This window comes from Chlorocebus sabaeus, chromosome 24 (genome assembly GCF_047675955.1).
Source record: "Chlorocebus sabaeus isolate Y175 chromosome 24, mChlSab1.0.hap1, whole genome shotgun sequence".
In the NCBI taxonomy this organism is placed as follows: Eukaryota; Metazoa; Chordata; class Mammalia; order Primates; family Cercopithecidae; genus Chlorocebus; species Chlorocebus sabaeus.
Window position 1 is genome coordinate 52,021,730 of NC_132927.1, and position 24,795 is coordinate 52,046,524.

The 24,795-nt window shown below is 38.9% G+C and overlaps 1 protein-coding gene across 14 annotated transcripts in view; it reads left to right on the plus strand.

The window, feature by feature from the left end:
• The window catches only part of TTLL5 (tubulin tyrosine ligase like 5), a 293,345-nt gene that overhangs the window by 8,481 nt on the left and 260,069 nt on the right, over positions 1-24,795 (plus strand). For all 14 annotated transcript variants that reach the window (XM_007987329.3, XM_037984298.2, XM_037984299.2 and 11 more), the window contains exons 4-6: positions 11,837-11,919; positions 13,759-13,865; positions 20,134-20,264. In XM_007987329.3, coding sequence (XP_007985520.2) covers positions 11,837-11,919; positions 13,759-13,865; positions 20,134-20,264 — 321 coding nt within the window. The remainder of the gene's footprint in view (positions 1-11,836; positions 11,920-13,758; positions 13,866-20,133; positions 20,265-24,795) is intronic.

Genomic DNA, 24,795 nt, shown 5'->3' on the forward strand with positions numbered 1-24,795 from the left:
AATTTCTTAAATTGTTTTCTGCTTATGTTTTTCCTCTGATTTTTTTCCCCCAGAATAATGTGTACATGTGTTTATTTTTTTTATTGTGGTAAAATACACGTAACAAAATTTACCATTTTAACCATTTTAGAGTGTACAAGTCATTGTTTTTTAGTACATTCACAATGTTGTGCAGCCATCACCACTGTCTAGTTCCAGAACATTTTCATCATCCCCAAAGTACAGCGGATACCCATTAAGCAGGTATCCCCAGCCCCCATACTACCAGTCCCTGGCAACCACTCATCTATTTTCTATTTTTATAGATTCACATATTCTAGATGTTTTATATAAATGGAGTCATGTGATATGTGGCCTTTTTTGGCGGGCTTCTTTTCACTTAGCATAATGTTTTCGAGATTCATCCATGTTGGAGTATGTATCAGTCCTTCATTCCTTCTTATAGCTGAATAACATTCCATTGTATATGCTAATGAATGCATTCCAATGATACACCACATTTTGTTTATCCAGTCATCAGTTGATGTACATTTTTTTGTTTCCACCTTTTTTAAAAATTTTATTTAAACAATTTTATTTTTTAGATACAGAGTCTCACTGTGTTGCCTATGTTGGTCTCAAACTCCTGGCCTTAAGCAATCTGCCTTGGTTACATGCATGAGCCACTGTGCCTGGCCTGTTTCCACTTTTTGTCTGTGGTGACTTGTGCTGTTATGAATGTTCATGGAAAAGTCGTTTGGACACCTATCTTCATTCTTTGGGGTATACCCAGGAATGGAATTGCTAGGTCATATGGTAATTCTGTGTTTAACTTACTCCATGTCAAACTGTTTTCCATAGCAGCTGCACCGTTTTAGTTCCCATCGACAATGTATATGGGTTCCAGTTTCTCCACATCCTCACTAACATTTGTTATTTTCTGTTTCTTAGATTATAGCCATACCGGTGAATGTGATGTGGTATCTGGCTGTGGTTTTGATTTGCATTTCCTTGATGAGTAATGACATTGAATATCTTTTTATGTACTTTTTGGCCATTTCTGTATTTTCTTTGGAGAAAGGCCTGTTCAAGTCCTTTGTACATTTTTAAAATTGGATTGTCTTTATTGTTGTTGAATTATAAGAGTTTTGTATGTTATGGATGTTAGACAACATATATATTTTACAAATATTCTTACTCTGTGAATTGTCTTTCACTCTCTTGTTAGTGCTCTTTCATGAGCGAAAGTTTTTTGTTTTGATGACACCCATTTTCTTTTGTTGCTTATATTCTTTGTGTCATATCTAAGAAACTATTGCCTAACCCAAGGTCATGATCCCTGTGCTTTTTTCTAAGAGTTTTTTAGTTTAAGCTCTTATAGTTAGGGCTAAATAGTCTTTGATCCATTTTGAGTTAATTTTTTAATGTAGAGTTAGGTAAGGGTTCACCTTCATTCATTTGCATTTGGATATCCAGTTGTCTCAGCACAATTAGTTGAAGAGACTGTTCTTTTCCCCACTGAATGGTCTTGGCACTATTGTCGAAAGTCGGTAGACCACAGATGTATGGGTTTACTTATGGACTCTTAATATTTCATTGAACTATACATTTATCCTTATGCTAGTAACACACTCTTTTGATTACCATACCTTTGTATTAAGTTTTGAAATTGAGATTGTAAGTCCTCTAATACAGTTCTTTTTCAAGATCTCTGGCCATTCAGGGTCCCTTGCAATTCCATATGAAGGTTAGAATCAACTTTTCCATTTCTTCAAAAATGGCTGTTGGAATGTTGATAGGGAGTGCATTGAATCTATAATCACTTCTGAGGGTGTTGCCATCTTAATGATGTTAAGTATTCTATGAACATGGGATGTCTTTCCAATTTTTTGGGCTTCTTTTATTTCTTTCATCACGGTTTTATAGTTTTCTGTGCACAAGTCTTGTACCCTCTTCGTTAAATTTATTCCTAAATATTTTGTTCTTTTTGATGTTACTGTAAATAGAATTGTTTTCTCAATTTCATTTTTGGGTTATTTACTGCTAGTATATAGAAATACAACTGAGTTCTATATATTGATCTTGTATCCTGAAACCTTGCTGCACTCATTTATTAGCTCTACTAGTTTTTGTGTTTAGGTTTGTCTGCATATAATATGTTATCTGCATAGAGAGAATTTTAGTTCTTCTGTCCAACCTGGATGCCTTTTATTTCTTTTTCTTCCCTAATTATTCTGGCTAGAATTTCTAGTACAATGCTGAATAGAATGAGGGCATCTTTGTCTTGTTTTTGATCATAGGAAGAAAGCTTTCTGTTTTCTATGCATATGATATTAGCTGTGGGTTTTTCGTAAATGTCCTTTGTCATGTTGAGAAGGTTTGCTTCTATTCCTAGTTTTTGTATGTTTTTATCATGAAAAGGTGTTAGTCAAATGCTTTTTCTCACATCAACTGAAATGCTATTTCCCCCTTCATCCTGTTAATGTGGTACATTACATTGAGTGACTTTTTGTATTGAATCTCCCTTATATTCCCGAGATAAATCCTACTTTGTCAGAGTGTATAATTGCTAGTATTTTATTTTATTTTGTTTTTTTTTTTTTAAGATGGAGTCTTGCTCTGTCACCCACACTAGAGTGCAGTGGTGCAATCTCAGCTCACTGCAACCTCTACCTCCCGGGTTCAAGCAATTCTCTGCCTCAGCCTCCTGAGTAGCTGAGATTATAGGTGTGTGCCACCATGCCCAGGTATTTTTAGTAGAGATGGGGTTTCACCATGTTGGCCAGGCTGGTTTTGAACTCCTGACCTCATGATCCGCTCGCCTCAGCCTCCCAAAGTGCTGGGATTATAGGCATGAGCCACTGCCCCTGGCCTAATTGCTAGTATTTTGTTGAACATTTATAGTTTTCTTCTGATGCCTTTGTCTGACTTTGGTATCGTGGTAGTGCTGGCCTCATAGAATGGGTTCCCTTCAACCTCTGCTTGTTGTAGGTCTATTCATATTTTCTATTTCTTCTTGAGTCAGTTTTGGTAGTTTATGTGTTTCTAAGTATTTGTCCATTTCATTTAGCTTATCTAACTTGTTTGCATACAATTGTTCATAGTATTCTTTTATAATCCTTTTATTTTCTGTAAGGTCTATAATAATGTCCCCACTTTCACTTATTTCAGTCTTTTCTCTTTTTTCCTTAGTCTAGCTAGAGGTTTGTCAATTTCATTGATCATTTTTATTTTATTTTTTTTTAGCAACAAAGTCTCACTCTGTCACCCATGCTGGAGTGCAGTGGTGCAACGCTAGCTAACTGCAGCCTCAAACTTCTGGGCTCAAGTGGTCCTCCTGCCCCAGCCTCCTGAGTAGCTAGGTCTGTGGGTGTACATCACCATGGCTAGCTAATTAAAAAAAAATAGCTTTTTGTAGAGATGGGGGTCTCACTATGTTGCCCAGGCTGGTCTTGAACTCCTGGCCTCAAGCAGTCCTCCCAGCTCAGTCTCCTAAAGTGTGGGGATTATAGGTATGAGAATTTGCACCTGGCTTTGTTGATAATTTTAAAGACCCAACTTTAAAAATCCACCTTTTGCTTTCTCTTGTCTTCTGCATTGTTTGTATATTATCAATTTCACTTATCTCTGTGCCTCTTGGATTTTAAGCAGTGCTCTGAGCCCTGGTGTAGTCTGTAGCCATCTTCAAAGGGTATAACACTGTAGATCAGAACTGTCTTGTGGTGTAGTGGAAAGAGTGTACACTTGGGTTCTCAGCCATTGGTTCAAATCCCAGCTTTGGCACTTCTTAGCTGTGAGTCTTGGGCAAGTGACTTAGACTCTCTTAACCAGTTTCATTATTAGTAAAATCTTAACCAGTTTCATTATTAGTAAAATTATTAGTAAAACGGAGAGAATATGATATTGTGAGGATTACATGAGATCATTTAATGTCTGACACATAATAAGCGCTCAGGACTTGGGTTGCTTATTTTACTGATTGAGTAAGATCTGTTCTACTTATAAATGACTTTTGTCTTGTCCCTTAATAGGTCAGGAGTTCAGAGGACTGTTAGCATTGCTTCTGGGATTTGAATCCTCCTTCCTCCCTAAGGATCCTTGTGTTCTAATCCCCTCAGCAAGTTGCTAGGTTACCATTTAAAGGGATGTGGTTCATTCATGTTCTCTGAAGGCTGAGTAACTGAAGACCTCTTGCTGAGAAACTCCCTCTAAATATGATTTGAGCCAAAATTTTAAAGGTGGATAAAAACAAATATTCCCCCCAAACATACTTCTTTTGATCTGTTTGTCACATAAAGTAATCGATGTATTCTATGACAATAGGCAGACCCTTCTTTTTTAGAATACCTAACGTTTATTGGAAAATAATATACATCAATGTCATCTATTTAAGCAATTACTATTTTTTAGGATCCATAAGTCTTCTTCTTTACACATTCCTGTGATTAAAGAAAAAGCCGCTAAACTTTTCTCAAATTCTGTGTTTTTGAGTTTTCTGTATCTTTCCTAGTTCCTTGTAGCTTAATAATTTTCTTCAACTTCCTTAATGAAAATAACAATTTGAATGACTTTTACTAGTTGCTGCTTCAGTTTTCTGCATTGTTAAATACTCTCAGTCTGTAACTTTTTTTTTCTTTTTGGCTCTCTTAAATAGCTGACACAGATCTGTTCAGATCATAAGCCCGTGGTTAAATCCCCCTGAGAAGTGTATCTGGGGCAATAGTTACCTTCTGTTGATCTCATCGTGTTAGATGCCAACTTTGTTTTTTCTCTTTATGACATGTTTCATTGAATTCACTATTAATGTTTTTGGTACAATATGATTTCTCATGTTTTATTTGTGAAATACTCCAGGAATGTGGCTTTTTTTTCATTATAACCTTGTTTTTTTCCCCAAATTGTGTGTACTTTAAATGTGTAAATGGGATTGTATTTTAGAGACAACATAGGTATTTTCAGCTTAAAGTAAACTTCTCTTAGAATGAAGTGTTTGTTTTTGTAATTTGCTCCTGAATGTATTTATTTAGTAAGTTTGTATTTGCATATACTAGCAATAGATGTATGATGCAAGCTATATATGTGATTTGAAATTTTCTAGTAGGAAATTCTTTTTAAAAGTAAAAGGAAACAGGTAAGTGGAATTAATTTTAATATATTTTATTTAACCCAATATATTCCAGAATATTATCATTTCCACATTTACTCAATATAAATAAATAAGATATTTTATATCTAGTATATATTTTAACATAACAGAGCATCTCAATTTGCTGCAAAATTTTCATTGGAAATACTAGGTCTATATTTAGATTTTATAACTTTTATAGTTCAAAAAGTAAATTCATATACTCAATTGTTTCTTTCCCCTCCCCACAGGCAAATTGTTTAAAATAAGATTTCCAGTAACTGAATCAAGTATTCGTTCTTAAATTTAAATTAACTAAAATTAACTAAAATTAAAAATTCAGTTCCTTTGTCCCACTAGGCACATTTCAAGTGCTATTAGTCACACATACTGGACAGCACAGATATCCTAATCCTAATCCTAGGTAACCTAATTTTCTGATACTAGGGTACAGCTACACTATGTTGCCATTAAGGGAGTTATTTTTGTGTTGTACAAGTCAAAAATGTCAGCTTTATCTTTATCCTGATTTCCCATGCTATTTTTGTTTAAACCCTTTAAGGCGTTTCACTACTCTCTAGGTACTTGGCTGTGTTGACAGTTAGATTATTGGTTTGTTTTCATTTGCTCTGCTGTGGTCAGTCCTGGAACTTGCTAGGGGTCCTAGCACTTCAAGTTGCCTCTAGGGGCACATGTGAGTGGTTGGAGAAGAGGAAATTCTATGGTCTTTTCTGTGGTGGAACCGATGTGATGCTTGTTAAGAGGCTTAGAAATAGGATATTTGGCAGTTTGCTAGTAGTCAAGGAGGACCGTGCTCTGCCTCGTGTTTTTATACAGAAGAAAACATGGGATGAGGTGGTTCTTTCTTAGGCAGTTGGGCAGCTTCGGTTTACAGTTGCAGTCTTCCATTTGACTCTTGACTCTTGCATGTTAGTCAGAGTTCCTGTTATGGGAGAGAAAGCCCAGGTACATGTTTGTCAGGGTGCTCCAGAGAAATAGAACCAATAGGATATAAGGAGACCGGGAGGGGGAAGGGAGGAATGAATGTTGTTATAAGGTTATTGATATATGTAATTATGTAAGCTAAAAAGTCCCATTATCTACCATCTGCAAGTTGGAGACCCTGGGAAGTTGGTGGTCCAGTTTGAAAGCCTATGAGCCAGAGAGCCAGTGGTATAGATTCCACTCTGAGTCTGAATTCCTGAGAACTGGGGGTGTCGAGGGCAGAGAAGGTCTATGTCCCAGCTCAACCAGTCAGTCAGAGAGGGAGCTCAACCAATCACCCTTTTGATCTATTCTTGCCCTCAGTGGATTAGATGATTCCCACTCACATTTGGGAGGGCAATCTGCTTTATTCAGTCCCTGTATTTAAATGCTCATCTCTTCTGGAGATACCTTGACAGATACCTATAAATAATGTTATCCAGGTATCTGGGCATCCTGTGGCCCAGTCAAGTTGGCACATAAAAATAACCATCATTACCAGGTTTCTTAAGAGAAGCCCAGAAATCTAGATTTTTATATGAATTTTTCCAATTTTCAATGGCTAGCAACTAATTTAATTTTATTTTAAAGCATCATGAGTGACAGACAGACCACATCTGCAGACTGGGTCTAGTTCTTGGGTCACCAATTTATAACCTCTAGTCTAAAATATACTACCCACCAGCCTTATTGCACACAGACGACTACCGGACACAGAGTATATATGAACTGAAAATCTCCAGCAGTGATGTTTGCGTTCTGTCATTCCACCCTTCTTTTCTTGCACTACTCTTTTGGAGCATGTTCAGTGTATCTGAGTTGGGTTATAGTTAGGTGGTATGGATTAGAAGTGGCTTGTCACTGCTTCTTATATACTGTAAGAATCAGATTTGCCACTGAGTGTGGTAGCAGTTGTATTTTTCTTTTATCTTAGGAGGAGTAGGAGAAATAATAATAATAGCATTTTACTTTTTTTTTTTTTTTTTCCTGAAACAGGGTCTTGCTCTGTCACCCACGCTGAAGTGCAGTGGCATGATTACAACTCACTAGTACAGCCTTGACCTCCTGGGCTCAAGCAACCCTCTTGCCTCAGCCTCCTGAGTAGCAGGGACTAGAGACATACACCACCATGTCTGGCTAATTTTTTAAGTTATATTTTGTAGAGACAGGGTCTCCTATGTTGCTCAGGCTGGATTCAAATTGCTGGCCTCATGCAGCCCTCCCACCTCAGCCTCCCAAAGTGCTGGGATTACAGGCGTGAGCCACCATGCCTGGCCCATTTTAATTTTTTAATTTGCTATATAAAATATATCATTAATTATATACAGTGCATATACTAATGACTATTTTACTATGTATTTATTTTTTTACTATATAAAAATAATTTATGCTATGTGGAATAATTGTTTCATAGCTTTACATGTATTAACTGATTTAGTGCTTACAACTACCCTATGCAGTAACTACTATTATTATCAATTCCATTTTACAGGTGAGGAAATTGATCATAGAGAAATTAAACAATTTATTGAAGGCTACAGGGAAGAAGTAGAACCAGGGTTTGAACCCTAGTTTGACTCTAGAGACATACTTATTCTCTTTCTCTCTCTCTTTCTCTTTTTTTGTTTTTTTTTTTTTTTTTTGAGACAGGGTCTCACTCTGTCACTCAGGCTGGAGTGCAGTGGCCTGATCATGACTCACTGCAGCCTCAACCTTTCAAGGTGATCCTCCTACCTCAGCCTCCCGAGTAGCTGGGGCTACAGGTGCACACCACCATGCCCGGCTAAATTTTGTATTTTTAATAGAGATGGAGTTTCACCATGTTTCCCAGGCTGGTCTCTCTCTCTTTTTTTAAGAGACAGGGTCTTGCTCTGCCACTTGGGCTGGAGTGCAATGGTGTGATCATAGCTCACTGTAACTTTGAACTCTTGGGCTCAAGCGCCCCTCCTACCTCAGCCTCCTGAGTAGCTAAGACTACAGGTGCCCACCCCTCCACCTGGCTAATTAAAAAAAAATTTTTTTTTGGTAGTGACAAGGTCTCACTGTGTTGCCCGGCTAATCTTGAACTCCTGGTCTCAAGCAGTCCTCCAGCTCTAGCCTCCCATTGTACTGGGATTACAGGCATGAGCCACCATGCCCAGATGTGTTATTATTCCCCCTTGTCTCTCATTCCCCATGTAACTGTTCTCTATTTTCTCACACACCTTACTGATCACCTCCCCTGTGGCTGGGCACTGAGGGGCAAGCACTGCAGAACATGCACAGAATTGGGTTCAGTCCTTATTTCTAGCAGTCACTGTGTGGCTGATATAATGCTTTGACTTTTCATGTGCAAAAATGATGTTAGTGATCATGGTTATCATAATGAAAGGACCGGATAGTTTTTCATTTTTGTACACATTTTATTTAGAAAAATTAAAAACCTTCAGAGAAGTTACAAAAATAGTACAATGAACGCATATAGTCTTTCCCTAGAATCACCAATTACTTACATTTTGCCATATTTGCTTCTCTCTTTCTGAAGCATTTGAGAGTTAGTAAAATATTGCATGCCCTAATACATTATTCAACTTGTGACTCCTGAGAATAAAGACATATTCTATACAAGCACAATGATCTGTCACTGGCAAAATATTATTATCTAATCCATAGATCTAATCTATGCAGATTTCCCCATTGTTTCAATTTAGTCTTCTATAGTGGTTTTTTGTTTTTCTATTCAGGATCCAATCAAATGTTACATTTTGTTGTTATATTTCTTTAGTCTACTGTACAGCCATTTCCTTGACTTTTTTTTTTTGTCTTCCATGACATTGACATTTTAAAATATTCTAGACTGCTTATTTTACAGATATCCTTAAATTTGATTATTATTCATGTTTGATGGTTCCTACGTGTTTAAATTCAGATTTTAAAAAATCTGTAGGAATATTGCTTAGTGAAACCGTATCACCCAGTGTATAACATTTGGAAGTATGTGATGCCATTATTTTGCAGTATTGGTGATGGCACATTTGATCATTTGGTTAAGACTGTGTTCACCAGATGGCTTCATTGTAAAGGTGCCTTTTCCCTTTGTTATAAGCATCCTCTGGTAAGATATTTTGAGATGTATGCGCGTCCTGTTCCCTAATAGCCTCTCCCCTATTGGTATCCACTGATTCTTGTTTGAATCATTTACTCTTGTAGTTTTTGTAAAATGGTGATTTTTCATTTCTAACTTTCCTTCTACGTTTATTAGCTGGATTCTCTGTAAATAATAGCTTTCTCTTGTGTGGTAGGCAGAATAATGGTCCCTTAAAGATGTCTACCTTCTAATTTCCAGAATTTGTGAATATGTTATCTTACATGGCATAGGGTGAATTAAGGTTGTAGATGGAATTAAAGTTGCTAATCAACTGACCTTAAGATAAGGAGATTATCCTGGAGTATCCAACTGGGTCCAGTGTAATCACAAGAGTTTTTTAAAGTGGGAGAAGGAAGTAGAAGAGGCCAGAGTGTTGTGATGTGAAAAAGACTACACCCAACCATGGTTGACTTCAAAGATAGAGGAAGGGGACCATAAGCCATAAGGCAAGGAATGGAGAAGGGAAGGAAAGCCCACAGAAAGGAACACAGCTCTGCCAATTCCTTGGTTTTAGCCTGGTGAGACCTGTGTTCGACTTCTGATGTACAGAGCTGTAAGACAATAAATTTGCCTTACAACAACAAATGTGTGGTAATTTGTCACAGCAGCGAAAGAAAACCCATATTCCCTCTCAACTCCTTATCAGTGTGAATACATAGATTCTTTTATAAGTACATTATAGTCTATCTCTGTCACTATTCATTGTTATGTTCAAATTGTCTTAAACTTGGCCCTCGAGAGCCTTTTTAAGCTCTTAGTGACATGTCCCTAATCAGTTTTTGAGTATTTCCCTTTTTTGACATTGGAAGGTATTCTAAGCCTGTCTTGTTATTCCCATATGATTCTGCATTGCTTCTTATAATGATACTGCAAAGACAGAGTAATAGTGACTGATCGTTGGGATAACACTGTTATTTGACTTTGAAAGTTTGCCACAAGAATGAAAGGAACGAAGCGATTGACAGTTTAAATGTTAATCCTCCTGTGTCTGCTTTGCATGGTGTTCCTGCCAGTGCTGAGTAAGTAGCAGCAGAGATTTATGAATATCTTCACATAAACTTGAAAAAGAAATTGTTGTCTTTGACTGTAGAGGCTGAATATTGTTCTAGAGTCTGTCCATGAGTGTCTGTATCATTCAGAATTGTTCAATTCAGGAATCGTTCAATATGAGGTCCTCTAAAAAAAGTCTTCTGCAGAATTCTTAGCTAACTTTTTCAGTTAGTAGTGGTGTATAGAAAGAGATCAAATTCAGTGGTCCAGAGTAAATTATATTGAAATCTCACATGGTTTCAGACTTTCCTCTCCCATAGTGGTCACAAGCACAAACGCTTACTTGGCCCTGGCAGGAAATGTGATTGAGTGAAGCAGGCCAGGTCCTGTGCTGAACTGGAGAGTGTGGCCTGACCCGAATGGGGCAGTTGCAGTTCTCCAGCTGATTCTTGCTATTGGAGAGAAGAAAGCCCAGGTTTCCAGGTTTTTTAAGAGAAGCCTAGAAATCTAGAGTTTTACATGAATTCTTTCCATTTTAGAAGCTAAGCAATGAATTCAATTTTGTTTTTAGAGCACCATGAGAAACAAACCAACCATGTCTACAGGCTGGATTTCATCCTTGGGCTACCAGTTTCTAACCACTGGTCTAAGATGTACTGGTAATCAGCATTACAGGATACAGAGGGCTATCTAGAGCAGGGGTTTTTAACCTTTTTGGTACAATAGATCCCTTTGGCAGTCTGGAGAAGCCTATGGGCGTCTTCGCAGAAGAATATTTTAAAATAGATTTTAAAAAAGTAAACAATTACAAAGGAAATACATTGTATTGACATACAGTAATGAAAGTATTTTTTAAGAAATTGTGACATGTACTTTTTTATTAGTGTATTAAATAATACAATCTAGTGAAGGTCTATTTACTATAATTTTTAAATACTATGAGAATAAATGATATTTTGAGATAATTATAACTGTAAAATAATATTAAAATATCTGTCTGTTGGTGGCAGGGTCACAGATAATGTTTTGTTTTTTTTTTTTTTTTTTTTTTGAGACAGAGTCTTGCTCTGTTGCCCAGGCTGGAGTGCAGTGGCCGGATCTCAGCTCACTGCAAGCTCCGCCTCCCGGGTTCACGCCATTCTCCTGCCTCAGCCTCCCCAGTAGCTGGGACTACAGGCCTCCGCCACCTTGCCTGGCTATTTTTTTGTATTTTTTAGTAGAGACGGGGTTTCACCGTGTTAGCCAGGATGGTCTCGATCTCCTGACCTCGTGATCCGCCCGTCTCGGCCTCCCAAAGTGCTGGGATTACAGGCGTGAGCCACCGCGCCCGGCCACAGATAATGTTAATACTGCCTGTTTTGTTGCTTAAAATCCTAATTGAAGCCATTGTTAAATTTCATCTAGAAACTAGTGAAAACCAAGGTGCGATTTTTTTTCCCCCATCCATGTCTAATGACCTCCAGTGAGTCTCATTTTAAGAACTCATGGTCCACAATATGCTCAACTTATTTGTAATCGTTTTAATGGTAGCATGTAATGTTATTGAGTATAATTAAGCCACCATGTTACAGTTTATTTTTGTTTTTACAATGAACTTTCTAGTTACTGAACTTGATTCTGCTTTTCTTTAGAACGTTATCATTTGTCTTATAAGATTGTACGAACGGACAGTCGCCTAGTACGCAGCATTCTGACAGCCCATGGATTTCATGAAGTAAGTTTATTTTTACTACCTCACCTGATCTGCTCATAAGCTGAAAATCCTAGCCACCTAACTGACTTTACCAGCTAATAGGGCCAGCTCTAGGAAGTATATGGGACCAATGCTTAGTGATGATCCATAACTCAGATTGAATTTCATAGTGGCTTTACCAGTTTCTGCTTGTGATACATGGAAAATGTTTCCAGATGATTTCAGAAAATTGTTTTTTCTTGCTTGTTCTTGGGCTTGGGCTAGGGGCACAGTTGCCCATAAGGAATTGTCTAATACCCAGTTAAGGTTCTTTGATTGCAGGCAACTGAAATGGACTTTGTTTAACTTGAAACGGCGGGTGGATCATGAGATCAGGAGATCGAGACCATCCTGGCCAACATGGTGAAACCCTGTCTCTACTAAAAATACAAAAATTAGCTGGGCGTGGTGACGTGCACCTGTAGTCCCAGCTACTCAGGAGCCTGAGGCAGGAGAATCGCTTGAACTTGGGAGGTGGAGGTTGCAGTGAGCTGAGATCACGCCACTCCACTCCAGCCTGGGTGACAGAGTGAGACTCTGTCTCAAAAAACAAACAAACAAACAAAAAAAAACCAAAAGGGATTTTTCAGAATGGTGTGCAAAGGGGACCAGCAGAATCAGAGAAAAAGCTGAAAAGGCAGGCATTTGGAAGGAGAGAGACCAGGACAGCCCCAGGGATCTAGGAACAGGAATCTTGAGGATCATCTTCTCAAGGCACTGCCATGGACATGGCTGGACTCCATTCATTGTCCTTTTGCCTTTCCTTGCTCAAAAATCACATTCTGGAGATAGAATGATTGGCCTAGCTTGGGTTTGGATCCACTCCTTGCGGGAGGGTATGGGTGGGTGATTGGCAGGTTCTTGAAAATCAGGGAGTAAGTCATTCTCCAAAGAAAGTTGGAAGATTGGAATGTTAACATGGAAAAGGACAGGCAAAAAGGCTGAACAGACTTCCACCATAGATACTTTGTGACAATTGATAAAAGTCTGGTTCCTCGCTTGAGATTTGTAAGAGACATTTTGAGGAAGTTCTTTTTTAAAAAATTTTTTATTTTTAGAGACGGAGGCTCACTGAGTTACCCAGGCAGGGGAACAGTGGCATAATCATAGCTCACTGTAGCCTTGAACTCCTGGGCTCAAGTGATTCTCCTGCCTCAGCCTCCCAAGTAGTTGGTACTACAGGTGCATGGCACCACTCCTGGCTAATTTTAAAAAATTTTTATTTTGTAGACACAGGGTCTTACTGTGTTGCTAGGCTAGTCTCAAACTCCTGAGCTCACGCGATCCTCCCACCTCGGCCTCCCAAAGTGCTGAGATTACAGGCATGAGCCACCGCACTTGGCCATGAGGGAAGTTCTGATACCAGTTTGTATCCTGTCTTGTTGCTGTTTTATTTCTGGCACTTAACATGGTGCCTCATTGTTGAATTAATGGACAAAAGAATTTTAATGGATGAATGAGTGAATTCTAAGTTGGTGTACTCCTATAAGGTTTATCTCTGATCAGCACTTCATACTCAGTATCTGCAAGGGTAAGGACAGCCTGAGAAAGAAATACAAGAATATTAAGAGACATCATGGACTTCTATAGAAGGGTTAATTTATTTTGGTTTCTGCATCTGGGATTTGCCTAACTCTCCTATTCTTTAAACTTGTTCTGCGATACACTGCTTTTGTCTCACTAGGCTCATGTACTAATTGGGCCACCCCCATGAGTACACTATGGATGAAAAAATCACTGTGGCTTTTTCTGCCATTGCTTTTCCTGGAGAAGGGGTATCTCTGATGTTTTTTTGCCTGTTGTCTTTCTGTCTGCCCTCAGGTTCACCCAAGCAGCACTGACTATAACCTAATGTGGACAGGATCCCACCTGAAGCCCTTCTTACTGCGCACCCTCTCTGAAGCACAAAAAGTTAATCACTTTCCCAGGTAATACTCTTTGTAGCTGCTTTGCTTCATTTAAAGGTACGTGATGTTGGGGCATGTAGCCAGCAGAGGTAATTAATGTCCTTAAAGAAGAGGGAGAAGAAAATAAAGTAGAAGAAGACTTTTTTTTTTTTTTTTGAGACGAGCATTGCTCTGTCACCCAGGCTGGAGTGCAGTGGCATGATCTTGGCTCACTGCAACCTCTGCCTCCTGAGTTCAAGCAATTCTGCCTCAGCCTCCTCAGTAGCTGGGGTTACAAGCTTGCGCCACCATGCCTGGCTAATTGTTGTATTTTTGGGAGAGACAAGGTTTCACCACGTTGGCCAGGCTGGTCTCAAACTCCTGACCTCAAATGATCTGCCCGCCTTGGCCTCCCAAAGTGCTAGGATTACAGGCATGAGCCACCACGCCCAGCCAGAAGAAATTTTTCTGGTACAGAACGGTACTCTGCAAATCAAACTGTTGTGTTCATATCCCTGAGCATGCGTGAACACTTTCTAAGGGCTATATAGACATGGATGGTTTTAAAGGAGATAGTTTCTGATTCTCTTTCCTAAAATTGGGCTGCTTGGGAGTACCTCATGATGATGGGTTTGCCTTTCTTACTTCTCCTTCACAGTTACTGTTTTTTCACTTTTATTAAAGAATGGCTCACCTAGAATCTTAGTCTGGTACGTTGTCCTTAGGTGTAGAAATTTTCAGGGTTCCAAAGAAAGGTAGAAAAAAATTCGTGTTTAATTGAATTCTAGTAATAGCATAACAAATCCTTTTTGCATGATGGTAGTTTCTATTTCTTTATTTTTAAAATAATTGAAGGATGATATAATCTAGCTATTAGCTGATAGATCATTAAACATAATTTTAATGACTGATCATTTTGTGATTTTTGATGTATAATTAGGAAGGAGTTCACAGAATTGAGTGTCATTGGTGTTTGGATGAATTGTATACTACAATACTTGGAATGATAATCAGTTATGTACATATAAACAGTTATAGCCTTATGATCACAGGGAATTAAAAATATTATATTTCAATTCCTATGTGTAATTTTGCTGTAGAGAAGGTATGATATGATGTAAAAGACAAGTATTAAATATGTTTGGCTAACCTGTTGTTTGTGGGAAATGAAATGGAAGAATTAAAAACAAGAGTGACTGAGGGATAGTGTCTGTGTGGCGGTCTAAGGGAGGCTTTTCTGGTATGCTGGGAATGTTCTATACACAACCTGAGTGGTGGTTACACAGGTGTGTTCACTTTGTCAGCATTCATTATGCCCTTCCTTGTACTTTGTATACTTTTCTGTAGATATGTTAACTTCATTAAAAAGCATATTTTAAAAAGTGAAAATTTTACTGACAGAAAGCTTTTCCTTTAATGACATTTAAAAAATGAGGTATTGAATCTTTATGTTATTTAGGTTCCCTTCAGTATACTTAAAAGTGTGGTGTTGGCTGGGTGCAGCGGCTCGTGTCTGTGATCCCAGCACTTTGGGAGGCCGAGGCAGGCAGGTCGCTTGAGCCCCAGGAGTTGGAGACCAGCGTGGGCAACATGGCAAAACTGTGGCTCTAAAAAAAAAAAAAATTTAGCTGGGCATGGTGGCATGTGCCTAGCAACTTGGGATGCTGAGGTGGGAGCTTCACCTGAGTTTGGGGTGGTCAGGGCTTCAGTGAGCTATGATTGTGTCACTGCACTCCAGCCTGGGCAACACAGAGAGACCCTGTCTCAAAAAAAAAAAAAATAAAAGAAAAAGAAAAAAAAAGATTGGTGTTATAATTTTGTCTTAACGTAATATTTATCATTCATCAGGTTCTTTGGAACAATTTAAATTTATGATGAAAAATCTTACATGTCAGCTTAAACATGCAAGATGACGTATAGTTTCCCCAAATTCTAGGATGTACCAAGCAAAGAAGTTTGAAAACCACTGATGTGGGGCATCTGTGGGAGAATGTATTCTTTTCCTTACCCTCTGGTTCAGTGTTTCTAATTCCCTAATGATAAGAATTACCTAGGGTACTTTTGCAAAATATGCATTCTCAGGTCCCATTGCAGATTCATGGAATTTACCATCTCCAGAGAAGGTGCATATTTAAGCACTTTCTAGGTACCATACCTTTCCAGGTAAATATGTACCTGGAAAGCTATATATTTAAAAAATATTGAGGTAATTTGTAACAGGGAAGTTAGGAAATTACTGTTGTAGATTAAATCAGCAGTTAGTGTGGGTCCTGGACTGTCTGTATCAGAATCTTCTGGGGTGTTTGTTTAAAATGCAGAATCCTGGGCTTCATCCCAGAATTTTGAGAGGTGAGACCTGGGTCTCACATGCATTTTTTAGGAAGTTCTCTAGGTGATTCTTATTATGTACACTAAAAATTGAGTACCTCTGCTCTGGATTTCAGAAGAGGGCCATAGATAAGAAAGAAATGTTTGTGGTACCTAGATTTAACAAAGCAGTTTTTGAAATCATAGAAAGGAATTTGAACTGTGGAACAGGTTGAATAAGTTTTTAATGATTACTACAAAGGTTCTTAGTTGATTTTGAAGGAGTGGAACAAATCATAGACCAGTGAGTCCAGTCGAGGCTAACCAAAGTGCCTTTTTGAAGTACTGTACACAAGAATGTACCCCTGATATAATAGTAATTACTACCTTGGTTTTAAGGCACTAATTTTCCTGATTTTCTTTATAACTTTGCCTCTTCTATATCCATCACTCAATGATGTAGTTAAGTTCTCAATGGGGTTCCTAACCTGGGTCTTTACTGTAATAGGATCATTATACTCTAAAGTTAAGGCTTGTCTTACGTCCCATCCAGGAGGGTCATTTCAGGCCTGTGGTGCTAGTGATGATATGAGTTCCACATAGTTACATGAGAGGTTGGACAGTTATTGCTATGGCAATAGATTTATCAGTATGAATTAGATAACCATGTGTTTGATTTTCCTGGACAGTCTTTTTTTAAAAATATGCTAAATGCTTTTCCCCCTAAAAACAAATTAAGAAAACATCTCAGAAATTCTGATGTCTTAGTAGTTAATCTTTCTCAATTTACATTCTACTTAGAATTAACTCAGAATTTTTTTTGCCATGCTGTGTTTCTCAGAAGGTCACATCTGTAGATACCTGTGGTATAAAAACTTCCAGAATGCTTTGGTCTGGGAGCTTGCTTTTAGTTGGAGTACTGGTGTTTTTTTCACTATCTGATTAATCCAAATGTTTTTATACTATTAGAGAATCATGATTCCATTAAAGTAAAACACACAGGGTTCCTAAAATATTTTATAATGATTTGTAATAGTGAATAGTACAGACTTTATTGAAGCTTTTGGAGCTAGAATTTCTTTCACAGGTTCGGTTTTTATAACCTGAAATTTTGGGTATATTTATCAATAGTCAAACTTTTTTTTTGTTGTTTACTTATATTTGAAATCTGTTTTAGAATAGATTTTTATACTTGTGAATCAATTTTTAAAAACCCATTTGAAATAAGGGTCATAAACCTAAAAATAAAACATAAACTGTAAAACTTATAGAAGAAAACAGAGTAGAGAAGACCTTTGCAACCTTGTGTTAGACAAAGGATTCCTAGATACAGCAATAGAAGCACAATCATAAAAGGAAAAAATTGATAAATTTGACTTTTTAAAAATTAAAAATATCTGCTGTTTGAAAGACACTGTTAAGAAAATGAAAAAACAAGCTATGGACTGGAGAAAATATTTGCAGAACACGTAACTGATAAAGAATTTGTGTCCAGAATATATAACAAACTCTTAAAACTCAATCATAAGGAAACAAACAACTTTATTTTTCAAAATGGGTAAAATATCTGAATGGATGCCTCACCAAAGAAGATACAGGGATGGCAAATAAAAGATGCTTATGAAAAATGCTCAGTAGCATTAGTAATTAATGGAATACAAATTAAAACTATACCAAGTATCAATATATCCATTAGAATGGCTAAAAACAAAAACCAGAAGACACCGAGTGTGGGCCAGGATGCATGGCAACTGGAACACTTTTGCTGGGGGGAATGCACAGTGGTATAGCCACTCTGGATAACTGTGATCTTGTGAAATATGTAGTTAGTCTTCCTCGTGTTTCCTGACATATAACTCCTTGACTCCTTGGAATCTCCAGAGTGAGAAGTGTCCTTTTATATACTAATGACTTAACTGGTGCCTGGCTGTCCCTAGGTAGCTTCAGGATGGGAACTGGTTACAAGAAAAGACCAAGGTGTGATTAGAGGTTTAGGACTTCCAGCCCACACCTCAGCCTCCAGGAAGGAAAGAGGGGCTGAAAGCTAAATTAGTCACCAGTGTCCAATCAATTATGCTTGTGTAATGAAGCTTTCGTAAAACCCCCAAAGGACTGGGTTTGGAGAGCTTCTGGGTAACAGAACACATGGAGATTCTTGGCCAGTAGTGTGCCCGGAGACCACATAGAGGTTCTGCGCCTCTTTTCTCATACCTCACCCTGTGCATCTCTTCCTCTATATCCTTTGTAATATCCCTTTTAATAAACCAGTAAACGTAAGTGTTGCTTTCAGTTCTGTGAGCTGCTCTAACAAATTAATTGAACCCAAAGAGGGAGTTGTAGGGACCCCTATTTACAGCCAGGTGGTTAGAAGCACAGGTAAAACAACTTGGGGCTTGCTATTGGCATTGGAAGTGGGAGGCAGTTTTGCGGGACTGAGCCTTCAACTTGTGGGAACTGACACTATCTCCAGGTAGGTAGGGTCAAAATTGAGTTGAATTAGAAGACACCTACTGCAAGATTGCTTGCTTTGTGTGTGGGGAAACCCCCCACACATTTGGTGTCTACAGTGTTGAGTGATTATGTTGAATTGAGATTACAGAGTAGGAAAAACACTTTGGTTTTTCCTCAGTATCTCAGAATATAGCAGGAGAAACGGAGCTTGTTTTTTCAATATCCTCAGAATCACATTTGGCAGTTTATTATAAAGTTTAACATATACTTATGTGGTGATTGTAAAATGTATCCATAAATTCTTTGACATTGCTTTCAAAAGGTTGAGCTTAATTTTTTTGTTCTTGAGTGTTGACTAGATTTAGTGACTTGCCTCTAACTAGTGGAATATGACAGAAGTGACTGTCGCTTCTGAGACTAGATCGTAAAAGACATTACAGCTTCTTGCTCACTTTCTTGGATTACTTGATTTGAGAGAAACCAGTTATCACATCTTGAAGGCACTTGGCCTTATGAAAAGGTTCATGTGGGGAGCAACTGAGGCCTCCTGCAAGCAGGCAGCCCCATATGAGTGATGAGCCATCTGGAAGTTGGGTTTTCCATCTGCTCTTGAGCCTGATGACTGCAGTGCTGGCCAGTATCTTGACTGTAACCTCATAAAGGACCTTGGGACAGAACTACGTAGCTCTCTCACTCCCACATTCCTGGCCCCAGAAACTATGAGGTCATAAATATTTATCGTGATTTTAAGCTACTGTATTTTAAGGTAATTTGTTGTACAACAATAAATAACTAAAACAACTTACTGAACAACGAAGTGGTCCCACTTCTAAAGAAATAAAAACTTACGTTTACAGTAAAACTTACAAAAACGTACATTCATATAAAAATCCATATGGAAATGCTTTATAGCAACTTTGTTCATAATCTCCAAAAACTAAACAGCCCAAATGCCTTCAACTGGTGAATGGATAACTGTGGTACATCTATACAGTGGATTACTACTGAGCAAGAAAAGGGACAGAATACTGATACATACAACAACAATGATAAATTTCAAATGGGTTGTGCTCCGTGAAAGAAGCTAGTCTCAAAAGGATACACACTGTCCGATTCCACTTATTTGACTTTCTGGAAAAGGCAAAATTATAAGGACAGAAAACAAATGAATGTTTTCCCAGGGGCTGGAGGTGATTGGGAGGGTCCACTACAGGGGGACTTGAGGTAACTTTTTGGGATGTTGAAACTGTTGTTTATCTTGATTGTGGTGGTGATTACATAATTGTATGTGTTTGTCCAAACTCATAGAATTACACATTAAAAAGGGCAAATTTTATGGTATGGAGATTTTATCTTAATGAAAAAAATCTGACCAAAAAACCCATTTGATAAAAATGATTAATAAGCCTTTGGATTAACAGTGATATGTTTAGGATATATAATACTGTCTTCACTAACTGGTCTAAGACTGTGAACTCTAACTCTTTAGAATGTGCACAGGAAAATTCTGAGTCATGATTTACTGAATGGAATTACTTATTTGATTTTTTAGGTCTTATGAACTTACCCGGAAGGACCGACTGTACAAAAACATTATTCGAATGCAACATACACATGGATTCAAGGCTTTCCACATCCTCCCCCAGACCTTCCTCCTGCCAGCTGAGTACGCGGAATTTTGTAGTAAGTGCTTGACAGAGAATGCCCCAGTCCCCAGCAACTGAACCTGGGGAATATTTACCCCAAAAGCCGCCTCAAGGTGTCAACCAATCAGGGCTTTCCAAATCCTTAGACAACTGTGACTCTTTAGTAAAACAGTTGCAGAGGTAACTTTAAAAACTATTTTTATTCTGATATGCTCGGTAAACTTGTCAGTATTATTTATGTAAGGACACGTTGGCATCATATAAGCATGCCTCTTACGTATTTTTGCTTGATGTCCCTTCTCTCTATTGATGACTTAGTGTCTATGTAAGGATTTTTTTTGTTTTCTTTTAGAGAGACAGTCTCCCTCTATAGCCCAGGACCGCAGTGGCACGATCACGGCTCACTGCACTCTTTGCTTGCTGGGCTCAAGTGATCCTTCCTCCTCAGCCTCCCAAGTAGCTGGGAATACAGGCGTGCAGCACCAGGCTCAGCTAATTTTTAAATTTTTTGTAGAGATGGGATCTCGCTCTGTTACCCAGGCTGGTCTTGAACACCTGGGCTCAAAGAATCCTCCCCTCTCGGCTTCGCAAAACTCTGAGATGACAGGCATGATCCACCACACCTGACCTGTGAGGATACTTTATATTCCTGCATATGAATTATACATGCTTCCTTTTCAGTATCCCTTTTTCCCTTGCTATTTAAGAAACGTTCTTTCAGCCTCGATTTCTAGTCTTGTGTAATTTATGTTCTTTGGGAGTAGAGATATCACATATCTTTGGATGTTAGGGTTTGGAGCTACAAGTTAGTCACATTCTCTCCCCTTTGAATTCAGACTAGTAAAAAAAAATACACCTGGGAGCCAAATAGGCATCTAAGTGTCAGCTGTATGGCTGGTAAAGTGATACAGAAACACATGGCCTGGATCCAGATCTAAAGTGGGCTTCTTATTTCTTTTGCATCATTGTGAACTTACTCACCCAGGCCAGGCAGAGGCACTGGGCTGGTTTCCGGCTTTCCTCCACAGGGGCAGAGCCTGACTCACTAGGCTTAGTGCACAGAAGAGACATGAGTACAGATGAGATGTGAGGCAGGTCTCTTGTGAAAGTCCAAATTACAGTGCTAATAACTAATACTTACTGAATGTTTCCTTTCTGGTAGGCACTCTTTTAAGTGGCATCTCTACTCTGGTAGTATCATAGATGAGGCAACTAAGGTACAGTTTGGTTAAGAAACTTTCCATGAGTTATGCAGTTTGCAAATGGTAGAGTTAGGGTTCAAACAGGCAGTTTGGCTTCAGAGGCCATGCTCTTCATCTCTTTGCTTCATTGCTAATGGCACTGGGCAGCGTGCATGCAGTGACCATTCCCAGTCACTGATTCAGTGATCAGCACCAGTGTGAGAGAAGTCACTTCTCCCATGAGGAACATCAGGTGAGATGCACAGAGAGGACAGTTTTCCTCCCAAGAAGTCCAAGAAAGAGACTATTTCTGTTTTATGGATAGACAAAGTAGCATGGGGAAAAGAGAGAGTTATCTCTAGACTTCCTGACTTTTGATTCTTTTAACCTGTTAGGCTTGCCAGTCTCTCTGGGTCACCTAGTGAATTGTTCCATATTTTGGCAGAGGAGACCAGCAGTTCATCAGGAACGCCTGCTTCACCATTTATCTAATAGCATTTGTTGCTCTGGCTGGGGCCATTGGTTGACAATTCATTGTCTGCCCACAGATGGCTCTGCAGTGGGTCACATAGAGCTCTAATTAAATGAACGAACTTTGAGCTTCAATGCACTCAAAGCTGCAAATTTGTAGTTAAGGAAATTTTTGCTATGTGACTTTAGTCAAGTTACTCCAACTTCTGTGCCTTAATGTCCGCATCTATAAAATGGGAGTATTGCTGGTGCTGACCTTATAATATTGTCAAGATATTTAAGTAGGTTAATATGTGGAAAGCACTTGGGATGGTGCCTGATAGGGGTGGCTTGATAAATGTTTAATACTATTTCCTATTTCAGGCTATGTTTGTATTATTAGTAGTAGTTATGTTTACTAACTATATTAATACTATGTTTTTACTATGTTTTACTATTTTACTTTTAGTATGTTATGTTTAACTACTAACTAAAGTTGTAGTTATGTTATTAATAACTACTATTAATTAGTATTAGTTAAAATAATACTAATTAATAGTATTATGTTGTGGCCCTCTAGTGCTTGAGTGTGGGCAGTAGGAAGTTTTTTTGGAAGGAAAGGGACACCATAAACAGACGGGCCTTTAGAAAAATAACTATGTGAAATGAGTTGGCAGAAGCAGAGAGAAGAAAATGGTGATCTCTTTGAAGGTTACTGCAGTGATGTGGATAAAATGGATAGGTATGAGTAGAAAGAGTGTGAGAACAAACATTACTGCCTGTGTATGGGAAGTGAGGCAGGGGTCAAAGAGGCATCCTAAGGTTTAAGTATGAGAAGCTAGGAAGACCATTGGGTTTTTTACCAGGGAATGTAACCAGGAAGGCAAAGGAGGAGCTGTTAAAGGGGAAGAGGAATGTTACGTTTTGGACAAGGGATGGATTTGGATTTCGATGGGGCATCCAGGTGGTGTGTTTTGTAGGCAGTTGTAAGAGCAGCTTTGAGTTCTGGCCAGAGATGTAGTTTCTGGAAGCTACAGGTATGGAGATGGATGTGATTACTAAGGGAGAGAAGAAAAGAAGCAGCACCACGGAGAATCAGAGAGGAAAGGGAAATTGAAGAGGAACAAGGGAATGAGGTCTCAGAGGAGGCAGGAGAGGGTTAAATCAAGAACTCAAGTAGAAGGGTGAGCATTAGAAAGAGAAGTGGGCATGTGTCTCCTGAAAGAGGAGAAGGAATAAGACTAAGTTGATGACCCAGATAACATTTTAGATGGAGAGGAAAGCAGGTAAATAGGTTTGTTACAAGTTCCTAGCCTTCTTGGTGAACAGGTTGATGAGGTCTTGTGCCAGGAGTGAGGGGCCTAGGAATGGGTGGGTGTCTAAAAAGGCAGAAAGCGGTTGAAATAGCCTCTGCAGGGCCTTTGAAAGAGAACTGATAAGGATTGGACGTGAGGATTGCCTAAAAACACTAGAGACAACAGCCAAGGTGGTCTCATGAATTTATAGCTTTTTGTTCTAATAAGAGAAAACCTGTAAAGATATAGCCTAGAGACCAATCACTGTCTCCAGAGATGTGAAAGCCTGGGTACTCCCCAAACTATTCTCAGTAACTTGAGTGTAGGGGTTGGAATACATAGTACACTGGTCTATCTAGGCTCCTGGTGCCATCACTGCCAGTTACAGTATTTAGCAGAATAGAATTAGAGGTCTGTGACCCTGAAGACGCTGACTAAAGCTCTTTTGCCAGCTCTAGCCATTCCCCTCAAGGGGACAGCTTTCTAAGCAGAAGGAAGAAAGAAGCAACAAAGAAGAAGATGGGGTGATACCAGTATCATAAAAGCAAAACTTTCCCCAGAATTGGGCTCTATGGCCATCTCTAGTTGTAAGAGAGACTGAGAAATGATTCTAACATGTGAATTTTCATGTCCACCAACTAATTACAGATGACTAGATTTCAAAGCAATGGGTAAATATGTAGAATTACAATTTTAGAGTTATAAGAGATCTTAGCAAATCAGGCTAAATTTTTAAAATCTCATTTTAAAGGTAAGACTAGATGATTTAAGCACATTACCTCTAGAGTCATATACTTAAAAAGCCAGAATTGCAACTCAGATCTTTCTACTCCAGGTTCATTGCTGTTTCTATTAGACCAAGCCTGCTGCCACTGTAGGAACTGGAAAGCACTTGAAAGAACTGGGGAACCTGTTTAGTACATCTTCATCCTGAAGCAGAGGCTCCTGAGCAAGTCTGCTTGGCCTTTGCCTCTGATTTTTCTTGCTTCCTACTCGCATATTTAGAACCTGTAAAAGAGAACAATCCTTGTTCTGAAAATATCACAAATCAAGGAGAAAAGACTAGCATGAAAGACAAGTCTTTGATATTTACAATTTCAAGAACATTTAGGATTTCAGTCATAGTGAAGCACCAGAAGAAGCATTAACTTATTTTTTTGGGGGGACAGAGTCTCACTCTGTTGCCCAGGCTGGACTGCAATGGCTCGATCTCGGCTCACTGCAACCTCTGCTTCCTGGGTTCAACCAATTCTTCTGGTTCAACCTCCTGAATAGCTGGGATAACAGACGTGCACCACCACACCTGGCTAATTTTTGTATTTTTAGTAGGGACGGGGTTTCACCATGTTGGCCAGACTGGTTTCAACTCCTGACCTCAGGTGATCCACCCACCTGGGCCTCCCAAAGTGCTGGGATTACAGGCATGAGCCACCGCACCCAGCCAAAAGCATTAACTTCTGATAAGCCTAGTTCACAAAGTAGAGGGTACTGTCTCCAGACAGCTTTGACCCCTTCCCTTCCCTTCCCTGCCCTGCCCTGCCCTGCCCTGCCCTGCCCTGCCCTACCCTGCGCTACCCTGCGCTACCTTCCCTTCCCCTCTCCTTCTGTCCCCTCCCCTCCCCACCTTCCCTCCCCTTCCTCC